Source organism: Clytia hemisphaerica, unplaced genomic scaffold (assembly GCF_902728285.1).
Source record: "Clytia hemisphaerica strain Z4C2 unplaced genomic scaffold, Clytia hemisphaerica genome assembly, whole genome shotgun sequence".
NCBI lineage: Eukaryota > Metazoa > Cnidaria > Hydrozoa > Leptothecata > Clytiidae > Clytia > Clytia hemisphaerica.
In genome coordinates this window covers 657,529-670,431 of record NW_027103286.1, presented here as the reverse complement: position 1 = coordinate 670,431, position 12,903 = coordinate 657,529, and the positions used below count along the sequence as shown (strand labels likewise).

At 34.3% G+C, this 12,903-nt stretch overlaps 1 protein-coding gene across 1 annotated transcript; it reads left to right on the top strand.

Moving 5' to 3' along the window:
- The first annotated feature begins 3,894 nt into the window (after positions 1-3,894).
- LOC136808217 (uncharacterized) lies at positions 3,895-10,771 on the top strand. The gene is made up of 14 exons (XM_067064757.1): positions 3,895-4,341; positions 5,044-5,130; positions 5,399-5,485; positions 5,570-5,668; positions 6,229-6,321; positions 6,704-6,778; positions 7,025-7,121; positions 7,479-7,819; positions 7,972-8,085; positions 8,243-8,384; positions 8,504-8,724; positions 9,399-9,653; positions 9,760-9,835; positions 10,455-10,771. Exons 1-14 carry the CDS (start codon positions 3,895-3,897, stop codon positions 10,769-10,771), a joined length of 2,451 nt encoding a protein of 816 aa, XP_066920858.1.
- The last annotated feature ends 2,132 nt before the right edge of the window (positions 10,772-12,903 follow it).

The window sequence follows — 12,903 nt, the reverse complement described above, 5'->3', positions numbered from 1 at the left end:
TTCTAGTTATTCTAGTGTAAATGGTGTCTTAATAAAATCGAACGTTATTAGTGGAACAATCGAACATTTTTATTCGATTCGAATCACGAATCGCCTGTCGAAATCATCAAAACATAAAAATAAAACAAAAACAAAAATGTACAAAGATGGCTTGTTGGTTCTTGGGCAGTTTTGATTTATTTCTTGACAAATTCGAAAAATTTGATTACCTCCGTACTTCTTTATCATAGATTATCCACTTGGTTTTGTAAGGTAAGTTTCGTACACTAAAAGAGCACTTCTCCCGCCCGCCGCGCGACTTGCAAAAACCTCTCATTAATTGACCTTATTTGATAGTTGATACTTGCTGTTAAAAGTCAAGGGATGATGAAGATCCTTTCTGTCAACGTTCAAACTAATTTTTTCCCATTTAACAGCAAAATAAACATTTAAAAGCGAAGAAGCACTGCTTAGATTGCTTAGATGCGTGCCGCCCGCGCGGCAATTTGATCAACTTCAGATTCTAAGTCCGTATTTCGGCTTCCGGTAATTTTGTTGCTGTTCACTGTAAGGGTACACCATTTTAAAACGGCATTTTTCGCAGTCCTAGCTACCAAACCGAGAAAGTTTTCGTGGCTTCAAGCCAAACCATTCAAGGTCATTTTGATAAAATCATCAGTTTGAAGATGTGATTTATATAGCAAATTTTATGGCAAATTTTCGCTTGGGATAGAAGTTAAAGGTACGTGCACAATATAGCAAAACTGCTTCGCTCATAAATTCGCTTCGCAAAAATCCAACTGCAAGATAAAACGGAGATTTGGAATAGCCTTATTAAAATTTCTGATTTCCTATCAATATTTTTGCTAGAAAGTTTTCAGACCTTGAAGATTATTTTCACTGATAAGGGTTTTGATGCCTGAACATATTATGAAGGGTACTATGATGTAGCTTCCAACCTGATGTGTATCCTAATCTAATTGTTGTTTGCTCATTTTCACGAAAACCACAAAAAAACTTCTCAGGTTAACTTCGTTTTCAAACAGAATTTAAGTTATCAGTCCCCTAAGATATATTACCCTAGTAAGCTAGATAATAAGTGACACATTCTTTTTATTTTTTCAGAAAATAGTATAAAATCAGAAACAAAGTATAAACATGAAGCCTGTCAAGAAAGTTTATTTACGAGTTAACCTGTAGTCAGCACTCAACACTGAGTTTGAAAGCAGAGGCTAAAGTGGCAAGGAAATCAATAAATACAAGGAATATACAGTCAGCCAGTGCTGTAAAAGGTTGTCTTGAGAATAACAAAATAGGATATTCTGCCAAAGATAGCCAGACAATCAATCGTCAGCTTGATGGAAAAATTCAAAACAAAAATGAAAGAGTTAGAATATTGCACTATTATTGTTCTGAATGAAGAAGAATTGTCGATTTTGGCATGTGTGAAAAACAATAACAAGGCTATGCAAGGAATAATTCCAGCTGAATTGAAAAAACTTGTTTTGAATGTTTTACGAATCAGGGAGCACGCACAGTGGTGGTGGTCGGAAGTATAAAGCGTTATCAAATAATGCAAAAAAAGCTTTGAAGAAAACAGGTATATACGTTTGTTGAGTGATTTCCTCTAATCAAAACTTTTCGAAAAGTTAAGAAAGGCATAATTTTGGTCATAAAAGACATATATAGAAAGGTTTATGGTTTATTGTAAAGGTTATGATTTCCGCTCATAGGTTTTCTGTCTTCTGAGATAATTCTAAAATTTAGAATAAACATCATCTTGTATCCTTTCCCACAGCCTTATGCAATCAAGATTTGTGCAATGTGGTTTTTGGGGTTCTACGTGTTTTTGGGGTCCATCTACCTGTATGCAACTTTCTGAAGTTTTTTTTTGTGCTTCATTTTGATAAAAATTACGAAGATACAAGTAAAAAAGGTAAAGGTAACCCGACTACTACTACTACGAAAAGTGCGCTCGTAACATCTTGCATAAAACTGAAAAAATCTTTTCTTCTTTATTCTTAGGCAACCTCACCATCAAACTTAACTTGACAGTAAGAACAATGGAGAACCAAATTTGACAATGCATAATTATTACGAACGGCCAAGAAAGTTTGTGTGACTCAAAAATTGTGCGATAAACGAAGTGCTAGAAAAACTCCCCACTGAAAATCGGAACTAAGAATTTATTGAAATATTTTTTAAAAAATGTTGTTGCTGTTTTCACAGCATGCTATCAGTGGTCACCAGTTCTTTGATGTAATTTGTTTTTTATTTTAAAGGGTTAAATTTTAATTTTCCAAAAAAATTGCTTTAATCAAGTGAATTTTACTAAGGTAAATTGTCTAATATGATTGTTTTAGCAAGTTTCATTTGGTTATAATTTGGTTTGCACTGAGCTAGAGTACATACTTTTGGAATAACCAGGAATAACTGTTTTAAGCAGTCATTTATCAGATCAGATTAAAATTAAGTTTGTTTTAAGTTAAAGATGTCTCATAAAAAAGATTGATTATTTTAAATTAATTAATTAATTGAATGATTAGAGCTTCGACTCTTCCCTTTTTTCTGTTGAAAAAGTTTTCTTGGTATTTTTGGTATAAAGGGTTTAAAGTGTTGTTCTTTTTTTTTTCTATTTTCTTTTCTTATGAGTGCTAAGGAACCATGTTTATTACCTTTATGTTATAAACCTGGTACAACACTCGGAAACACTAACAGTTGAATGATGGCATAACTCAAAAGAAGCGTAGTATCATATGTGTTTTGTAGTTAAAATTTGAAAAAATTTTATGTCTTACCGTTGTCATTTTCAAAGTTTGTTGGTGTTGGAGTAGCGTTAGCTTGATTGATAATTTAAAATTCTTAGGCTTTTATTCACATTTCAATTTTCTTGTCTTTTAGATATCTATTGTGTTATTGTTTCAAATATGTGCTATGTTTTTTCTCATTGGTTAGTTTATTTTAGTGTGTCACGTGTTTATATAACAAGTTTTTATTGGTTTAAGTTTATATAAATTTAAGATGATGTTTTCAAATTCCAAGATCAGAAATTAGACGAGACTAAAAGACAGGGTTGTATACAATTATTAATGTTTAATTTCTTTATTTTTATTTTTCACAAATGCAAAATTGATTTTTTGTATTTTTAAATAAGAAAGTCAGCCTGACTGACCGAAAGTGTAATAACCTTATTACAAGAATATTACTAGGCAAGTATTCAACTACCTTGAAATTAACACTCCAAAAATTTATGGCTGGTTTTAATTAAGGGGGCTTTTATTACCACCCATGTTTCAATTCGTAATAAAATGCTCACTTAATTGCTTCAATTAATAAAATGACAAGTAATATTCGTGTAATAAGGTACATGAATTGTTGTGGAGTTGATCGCTTAAGACGAATGTTTGGGAAATCTAAAAGACAACTTTTGTAAGGATGATAAGTTTTTTGAATATCAAGGTTTGTGATGAACTGATTGACACTGCTAAAGTTTCAGAACTTTGTTGGAACTGATTCAGTTACAGTCAGTTACCTCTACATTGTGACACATTGTGTTTTCAGAAACAGGTATGCAGTTGGTAGATGTTAATTGATGAATTTTATAAGCTGATACTGAACACAAAAGTCTGACTGTTCAATCTATTCGCCATAGTTTTATTAAAAAATCAAAATTCATATTATAGTAAAAGCTTTTCGGCTACGTCATCGTCAGTACAAGCTTTTATAAATAAAATTTTTTTATTTGTAGATAATTAGGCAGTAATTTCAACAATTTTGACAGCAATTTGTGATTTTTTACCATTATGTTTGTACTGACGATGGCTTAGCCGAAAAGCTTTTACTATAAAATGAATTTTGATTTTTTAATAAAAGTCTGACTGTAAAATCGCATATGGCTACTTGGTAAAAATCAATATGGAATCCTCAAAGCATCAACCAAAGCCAGAGAGAAGGAAAAAGAAGAAAGACCCATCACTAGAACTTTGTTTTATATGTGACAAACCATCTGATGTCAACTATGTTACGTTGGCAAATAAACCTTTCTATACTGCTCTCTGCAAAGTAGTAAAAAAGCCATGGTCTTCAGCTTGGAAACCTTCTTCAAGAGCTTGTAAGAAGTGTGCAGATTCAGTGGTGAACCTTCAAAAGGCTAAGATGAAGTGGGGATTGATAGAAGAACAAATCCAATCAAATTGTATGAAAACTCTCCTTAAACATCAGCAAGATGATTGCTGCTCTACAAGCAAAAGAACAGGTTCTCCTTTGTCATCATCACCAGCATCCACCAGTTCTGGAGCTAAATACACACCATCCAAGCCACGACCAAGAAAGAGATTAGCTTTTGAGAATGTCACAAACAATGTATGTAACACTCTTATTTGTACTGTTTTTAATCTTTAATCCTATTGAGGCTTGGCCTTTTTGAAGTGGGGGACTAATCATCTCCCCTTTGTAAGATCTCTTGGAATGTAATTTGATTGGATTATACATATACATGCTAAAGTTCAAATGACCAAATTTTCGATGATGTCAACATTTCATTTTTACAATTTTGATAATTTCATTCACAATAGCTATATCTTTAGCGTGTTACATCTCCTGATGAAGGTGTGATATTTTAATTCTGTTTTGAAATTCTGGTAGCCAAAAGAATTCCTCAAGAACATTTTAATCAGGTTTGGAACATTTCCAAGTCCCAAGACCCCCAATGGGGTGGGGTACCAAAGTCTCCGACCATTTTACCTACACAAACTCCTTTGTTACTTGTTACTGGTTAAAAGAAAAAATTGCGTTTTGTGAAAGAGCTCAAAATGTATTCCACATCATTGATGATGATAGGCTTTGAATTTTGAATTCCTTTTGAATACATTTCGTATTCCATTTAAAATGGAAAGGGTTGAACAACAAAAACAATTTCTTTCACCGAAGAACTGATATTTTTTACATGTTTGATGTGAAACATAAACAACCTTGACTTTTTTCGTTTTCTCAAAAGTTTTGTTTAACATCCATGTTTGATATAAAGCATTCATTTGTTAAAAAACCATTTTCAACATTTTTCAGAACTCAAACCGAGAATGTGAGTTATCAGAAAATTGTCACATCGTTATTCCAACCCCTTCAAGAAAGATAATCTCCACAACTGAAATGGTACAAAATGAGTATAATGAAAAAGCTGTTACTTTTCTTTAAAGACAAGTAAAGACTTTGTTCAAGACAATATTCACAAATCAAGCCAATTTTTGAACTCTTGAATTTCTATTTTGAGATTTGGATTTAGTGTGATGTCACCAAGCGTGCCTGTCTTAGGTATTGATTTTTCTTTCTCATTTTCAGGTCTACGTTTATGCTGGTCGTTTTTCAATTATCTATATAATAATTGGATGATTTTTCTTGTTTGCTCTTACTGACTTTTTAGAATTCAAAACTAGTGGCATCTTCAATCAGAAGCCGAATTCCGATTCTACAGACGCCACCAAGGAATGTTGACTTCACCCCTGAAATGGTAATCAATAAAACGTTTTTATTGAACGATAAGTTTGATTGCTATTTTCCAACAGTATTGCATAATGTTTTATTTATTTTTTAGAATTCAAACAAAGAATTAGAAGCAGTTCATGCAAACAAAAGATTGTTTTCAATGTTTACACCAAAGAAAAATCACCACCATGATGCAATGGTCCGAGAGGTATATTTCTCCTGAGCCATGAGACTTGATTTTAAGTTATTGTATCATTTGATTTTGCTACCTTGTATTCATGAAGGGAATGTTTTTTTGGTTAAAAACTTAATCATTCACCGAGAGCTTCTCAGGATATTAGCATGTCTTCAAAACTACTAAAGCCCACACTTTATTAAGCGTGCACTCCCTTTTGCGTTAATGTGGAAACCATGTCAGCATAATTAGACTAATTCCCTTGAGGGCGGTTTCCACTTTAAGAAATTGAGAGGGCACACTTAAAGTGAATGGACTTTAAGTTTCCTTATCAAAAGCTACTAGCCGGTATCTGGCGTCGTATGCTGGTTAAGCTGTAGCTGAACGCACTAAAAATCCTTTGGATGTTGAAGGTGGCTTAAAAAAAGCACAATCAAATAAAGAAAAAGAAAAAAGAAATCTCCTCGAAGGACTTTCATTTAAAATGCATAATTTCCTTATAATTTCTCAAGCGTTAACTTTTGCAACAAAAGCCACTGTCCAAACTCATAGCCTTTTTTACAAATAGTGGCTGTAACTTTAATTTTCTTTAGAGCTCAAACCGAAGTCCTAGGATAACATCTTCAAGCAGAAGTCAGATTCCAATTCCAACGTCACCAAAGAATGTAGAATGCACCGCCGTAATGGTAAGATATGATTCAATCATGACTTGTGACTGCGGAAAAAAAAAATAGTTAGAAAAATGGATTTTGTCAAAACACAATATGATATCACTCTTTTAAACAGTAACTAAATTCAATTTTCAAGAAAATGTAAGGTATTTGATAGGCCAACGGTGGGTGGTAACTACGAATGAGGAGAACGTTCATTTTTTCACTTTTTGTTACCATACGCCATTAACCTTTTTTCGTCTTCTACTATAAATCCCAATTTTATTGCGACTTTGTGGCGTGGAATATCACTTTGTGTGTTAATCGAAATAACTGATGAAATGGGATACAATACATGACTATTGGTAAATATTGAAATCTAGAGCTGTATTTATGACGTTTTTGTTCATCTTTGTAGGACTCAAACAAAGAATGTCAAAGTGTCATTCCTATTCCAGCATCATCAAAGAAAATAGGTTACAAGCAAGTTATGGTAATGAAATCAAAATTATTTTGCTGACTGGGTGGGTCAAAAAATAACATGCTCTTTGTTATAGGGATTGTGTATTTTGGCTGGAGGGTCAAGTATTCTTAAAAAATTTCAAGAAAAAAACCTTGCGAATGATTTACCGTATGGTCTCTAAGAAAAATTTACGTGTATTTAAAAAATGCTTAAGCCTTAAGTTATAGATGCCTTGCTTCATACAGATGACTCTCGAATGCAATTTTCATCTTCCAGATTTCATCAATATCGAAGAACGGGAAGGTAAATAATACCATACTGACAGGCAAAATAGCAGATGTCGTGAAAAAAATTTCACGTAATGTTTTCAGAGGTAAGTATTCTTCGCAATTTCAACTGTACAAAATAGTGTGGGCCCATAAAGAGGCTGGTTTATGTGGAACCCATTAAAAGTCCTTTGCGCACGCCATAATAACCAAAAAGAACTTAAAGTAGCTTTCTGATAACTTTCTAAAGGACTTTTTTATAAAATGCATAATTTCCTCATAATTTCTCCAGCGCTACCTTTTGCAACACAATCTATGGACTATGTGCCATGGCGACGTTCTGGCTTTTTTTTATTTTGGTGGGAGAGAATGTCTTTCATTCTTTGAGTTATTGTTGGTGTTGCACGAGAATACTGAAAGTAAACGAAATACAGCGAATGAGATTGCTATTTCTTTGTTTACAGGATCAATCAAGGGCCTTGCTGAAGATCATTATGAGGAAATGAGAGACGTAGTAATCAAGAGGTGCCTATCGGAACTAGCTGAAATCGCATCTACTAACAATCCTTCAATACTAAGGTCCGTAAAAGGCTTAGAAATAAGTCGCCTAAGATTTGCAGATGTTGCTGAAGAGTTCTCCATTCGAATCCCAACACTTTGGAAATTGGTAACAACAGTTTTAAAGAATGAAAACGTTGCCTCCGTACCTATCTGCAACTCCATCGTATTTGGCTACAATCAGCAATTGAGTGCCCTAGCACATAAAAATGGACTCTTTCTACGGCAATATGGAGCAAAGGAGGAGGTGGTAGTGTCTTTTTCTTTACATTTTATTTCATTTTACTGGACAAACGAGCTCATCAATTGCATCGTCTTTTTAGTAAAAGAACTTTGTGATAAACGGTCGTACCTTGTACGCAGATTGTGATGTAAATTTCAATCTTAATATTTTACCAGGCACTTTCTGTAATGAATGCGGTGAAAGTCACAACAAGTGCAAAGTCTGTACGGAAAAAACTTATTGAGCTTGGCAAAGAACACGACAAAGCAGTTTTGGAATGGAAAGCAAAAGTAAGCATTTGTTAACAAATCTAATGTAATGATGAAAGATCTACAATGCACGGGAGCAGAATTTAAATCATCTTGGTGTCACTATGGTAGCGAGGAGAGAGCAAATAGGGTTTATAAGACAAAATGTGGTATAATCTTTTTTTGTTACTTGTTTTAGTCGTTGTTGGACATTGCTTGGAGGTACCAAATTGCTGGAGACAACCTGAACATGAACCTGTCAACGAGACACATGACAACAGATAATCCAAATCATTCTTTCAGCTGGTTCAATTTATATGCCATAAGACTCAAAGTAACAGGTGAGCAACGCATAATATCAAGGCATTCAAATTCAGTTGTTATTTAAATCCCATTTACCGAGAGAAGTTATTTCCTGAACTAAAATTCAAAGCAGCAAGAAATTTCGATTTGTTTACAGGTTCACATTTAAGCAACGATCATGTGATGTTCTTATCAGATGTTCCTACGTACAAGTTTTTGCCTGGGAAAGCTGAAATAACAGAACTTCTAAAAGACTTTATAGTCTTGGTCTCAAGAATTTTGGTAAAACATATTAGAAATCTTCGTTCCATAAAGAGATGTATCATCTACCACATTCCACATCAATATTCCAAAGAAATGAGCGAAAAGACAGAACAGGTGAGATAAGTAATCTTTAAAGAGATAATCAGCTATTTTTTAAAAAGATGGCGATTAATTCGAATGAAAGCAATGTCAGGGTGGACCCCCTTTTTACGCCGATGGATTTGCGCAGCGTCGATGTTAGAAGAATTGACGTTCAAAAATCTGTTGACATCAGAGAAGCTTCTCCAGGGGAATACATCTGAATAAAACTCGTTTTTGTGCACAAAATTATGATGCTATTTTGGCTGAAAAGTAAACTTTATTTTTGATAGGTTTTGCTGGAAACTTTGCTTGGCTGCTGATGGTTGGCTCAAGCCTCTACATAGAATAATGCTTATATGTTTATGTTAGTTTTTTACTGACTTGGAACCTCTGTTCAGTGAACAACACTGTTTTACCTTTGAATCCCCTTCTATTCATGATCCCTGGTCACTAGTCATTTATACGGTATAATTGGCACAAGTCCCGACATGACAGAAAGGTTCATAGAGGATATAAAAGGTGTTCATCTTCGGATTAACATGATCTCTAGAAACGAACCGAGTATTCTCGCAGCGTGGACTGCGCCAAATCATTTTATGCAAAATCCATGATCGGAAATGTGTTAGGGAAGAGGAATTGAATGTCTTATTACGAGGTAAGCAATTTTTTATTTCGACAAACAAATTATCGAGCATTTGTATTTTCAGGTACCTTTGGGCATATACGCATTGGACGAGAACACCAATAGCGAGATGATCGAAATTGAAGATAGGTTACAGGAAAGGTACACCAACATCGAAGACGATGCAAAACAATTCGTTTTTTTCGGCGGGGATCAATTAACCGAGGAGAGAGCACGCAATATGCAGTTTGCAAGGATGGACGGGAGAAATGAGAAAGAAAGATTACAGGGGTTGTGGCCAAAATTTGAAGATTGGCATGGTATCCGAACTGCCTACGAGGTAAAATCTACGAGCTTTACATAACAAAAAACATGCTAAGTTTTACCACATTATGAGCCAATTAGTTTAATTTTGACTATAAATGTGCAACCTTTTACACTTTTAGTCAACAATCAAAATGTTCACCACGAAGGACATAAAAGCTGAGGCAGGAACGTATAGAGCAAATGCTATCAAAACAGGTATATTTAATTTTTATATTTTTTGTATCAAATATAATACACATATACAGTTCTGAAACGTTTCTCTGCGATAGTTTGATTTTTTTGTGACGGCGGCCTTTTATTGCTAATTAATATTTTACCGTAGCACATTCCTCTCTTAGTGTCCCAGTCGGAACTATTTTCCTCAGTGGGAATGAAAATATCTATCGAAATCGCAATGGGGATAGGAAATTTATTATAGTTTTCTGCTCAAAAATTCCCATGATGATGGTTTTGGAGTGTAATTTGTCCATTCAATTTGCAATGGGGATCTAACCCTAACAGAGGGCTACACCGGGTCTTTTGTTTTTCCGGAAAAAAGAGCAATATAACTTAGATATAAGTATGCAACCCTGACAATCTGGTGGGACTTTGAAATTTTGGTTTTTCAGGTGAGTTAAATAGGTGGAACTAGACAACTCTAGATGGAAATTTTAGAGGATTTTTCAAAAATTTATCTTTTCGTAATTATAAGGTTTTTTGTTTCCTTTTTTCCGTCCAAAATCAACAAAGTGCCTTATATCATATTTTGCCTGAATTTATAAACTAAGGAGCCAAACTGAGAAAAAAAGAATAAATCCGTTCTTTCCAATTCCAGGAAATGCCAATGCATTGGGTGACGTGGAAAATAACTATCAAAAAGTCAAAGAGTTTTTCACCGTCGAAAGCGAGGCCCTCTTGGTATCAGCGTTTCTGAAACATGAAGGTCTCGATGACGTATCAGAGGTAGTTGTTCCAGAAGGCTTACAGGATTCAAAAGCAGAGCGACGATGGCTTCATGGTAAAGTTAAGAAGTTTCTGCAAGAAGTTGTCATGCCCACGTTTGTTGACCTCCAACAGGTAGTTGAACGAAAGGAGTTAATGAAATGTCGGAGTCCAGAGTGCACCAAATATTTTAAATACGCGCGGCCGTGAGAAACGCCCATGAATTGGAAATTCACAAATTGGAGATTGTCGAGAAAGAAGATGTGCAAACAGATGGCTTGTATGAGTACAGCTGTTCCAGACTTGCTCTTGGAATACTTCTTATGGATGCAGATGACTCAGTCAAAGAAGGAGATGGGCAAAGACTCTCATGCATATGGAATATCTTGACTTTCCTGTTTCGACTGAACAACAATCGAAAGTATGCCTTTCTTGGTTTAAGGCACAGAGCATGCGAATTGGCGCTCTTAAGTCCGCAACGCTGGCACCAATTAAAGTGGAATCGTTTCATCAACAAAGAAGGTGGTGTTGGGAAAAACATAAGCATCGATCTTCGCTTGGAGCACATCAACAAAGTGATGAAAGGTTTGATAAAATCACAAGGCCCTGCAAATATCAACGACGAGAGTGCTGAACTTATTTCGCACAGTATTCAGGGTATCGAAGACGTGGTAAATTCATACAAGGAAGATACCGCGTCTAAAAAGCGAAGTGGAGTCCACACGAACAAACATGTCAGGAAGATGTACAAAAGCGTATTTGAAGAAGTTCATTCCTCTTCTCGAAATTTTACGTTCACCCCAGGAAGACTTGTTGGTACGAAGAGTTCTTTTAAGCGAGTTTTCGATAAATTCGATATGGACAAACATTTTGCTTGGATTGAAAAAAAGAAAAACGTAAGTGGGACAACGAAAATGTATATTTTTACGGATTTTAGAACGTTTTGATTTTTTGTTGATTTTGAATACATTTTGAATTATATATATTTTAGACATTTATAATAAAGAGTCGACTCAATATCTATATTTTATATCATTTTTAATTATATATATTTTAGACATTTAAAATTAAATTGTAAATCTTATTTTGTAGTTTTGTAGAAATCAAAGAAAATTTTGTATTTTTTTGTGTGTGTGCGTGTGTGATAGACTATATATCACAGTTGAAAAAAACAACATTTAAAAGTAACTCTTTAAGTACCTATCTTACCTTGGTTTTATGTAAGGGCCTTCTGCATAGGCAAAAGTACAGTAGGTACCTAGATTGGGCTCCAGTTCAGATCCATGAATTCTTTTTTACAATTATGATACCTTGGGTGTAACAATATGAATTTGATAAGAAAACATTTTGAAAAGAAACAAAAATTTAAAAGAAAATATTTTGGACCCCGTTGGACAATAGGCGCCTGGCATTTTCCAAAGAATTTGTGCTTCATATTCCACCTGCGGTTCTGTAGCGGTGTTCTCGGTAGAAGATCCATCAGCTAAAAGTCACGAAAAAACCGTTTCTTAGAAATATTTCAGCCTCAACTAACATTAAAATGTGTAATCTCAGGTGCCTAATAAAAGAGGGGGTTTGAAAATTGTTCTTCTGTAAACCGCTCAAAACAGTGTACCTTAGCGAAGAAATTTTCGCTGGAAGAAATTTTTGCGGAATTTAATTTCGTGGTTGGAGAGAAATTTTTGTGTTCACAGTATGGGCCTTTGGTGATTTTTTTTATTTTTTAAATTCTGAGTATATTCGTGCTTTGCGGAATTTAATTTCGTAGAAAATGAAATTGAATTACGCGGAAATTTCTTACCTTTGCGTAAATCTAAGCTAAAATCAGGCTGTTTAGAGAAAAAGAAGGGACCTTCCCTTCCTGACAGCTGAAAATATTTTCGAAAATTAAAAGGATCCAAAGGTCTAGGGGGGGGCTGAAAAAAACAACATACTATGGAAGAAATTGGAAGAAAAGTACCAGACACGAGTAATCCCAGTTGACACAATAAATTTGATGTAAAGTTACTCATTATATAAATATTGAAATTATACAAAATTCATCGATAATCAATCTTGGGTTAGTTTCAAAGAACATCGTATTTCGAATAAAAAAAAATCTTTTTAATTACATGGTATGTCGCAAACTTATCGCAAAAACATTTGCACTGGAGACGAAAAAGACTTCAACTATTTTCTTCCCGTATAGCATTTTAGCTTCTTCAAGTTTCGATTTGTAGGTGCCCTGAAGTATGTTGAAAGGGTAGAGTTTAAACTCTGAGTTTGACATGAGACTTAAGACTTAGACTTTGGATATGAGGATCCAAAAAGTTCAAAAACAGTCCAATAAGGCTCAGAATATA

What these genes read in the sequence shown, in the direction of transcription:
- LOC136808217 (XM_067064757.1), top strand. Translation starts at nt 3,895, where the DNA reads ATGGAATCCTCAAAGCATCAACCAAAGCCAGAGAGAAGGAAAAAGAAG. An exon ending in TTCACGTAATGTTTTCAGAG is followed by an intron (nt 7,122 to 7,478) that starts GTAAGTATTCTT and finishes CTTTGTTTACAG; the next exon opens with GATCAATCAAGGGCCTTGCT. An exon ending in CATAAGACTCAAAGTAACAG is followed by an intron (nt 8,385 to 8,503) that starts GTGAGCAACGCA and finishes ATTTGTTTACAG; the next exon opens with GTTCACATTTAAGCAACGAT.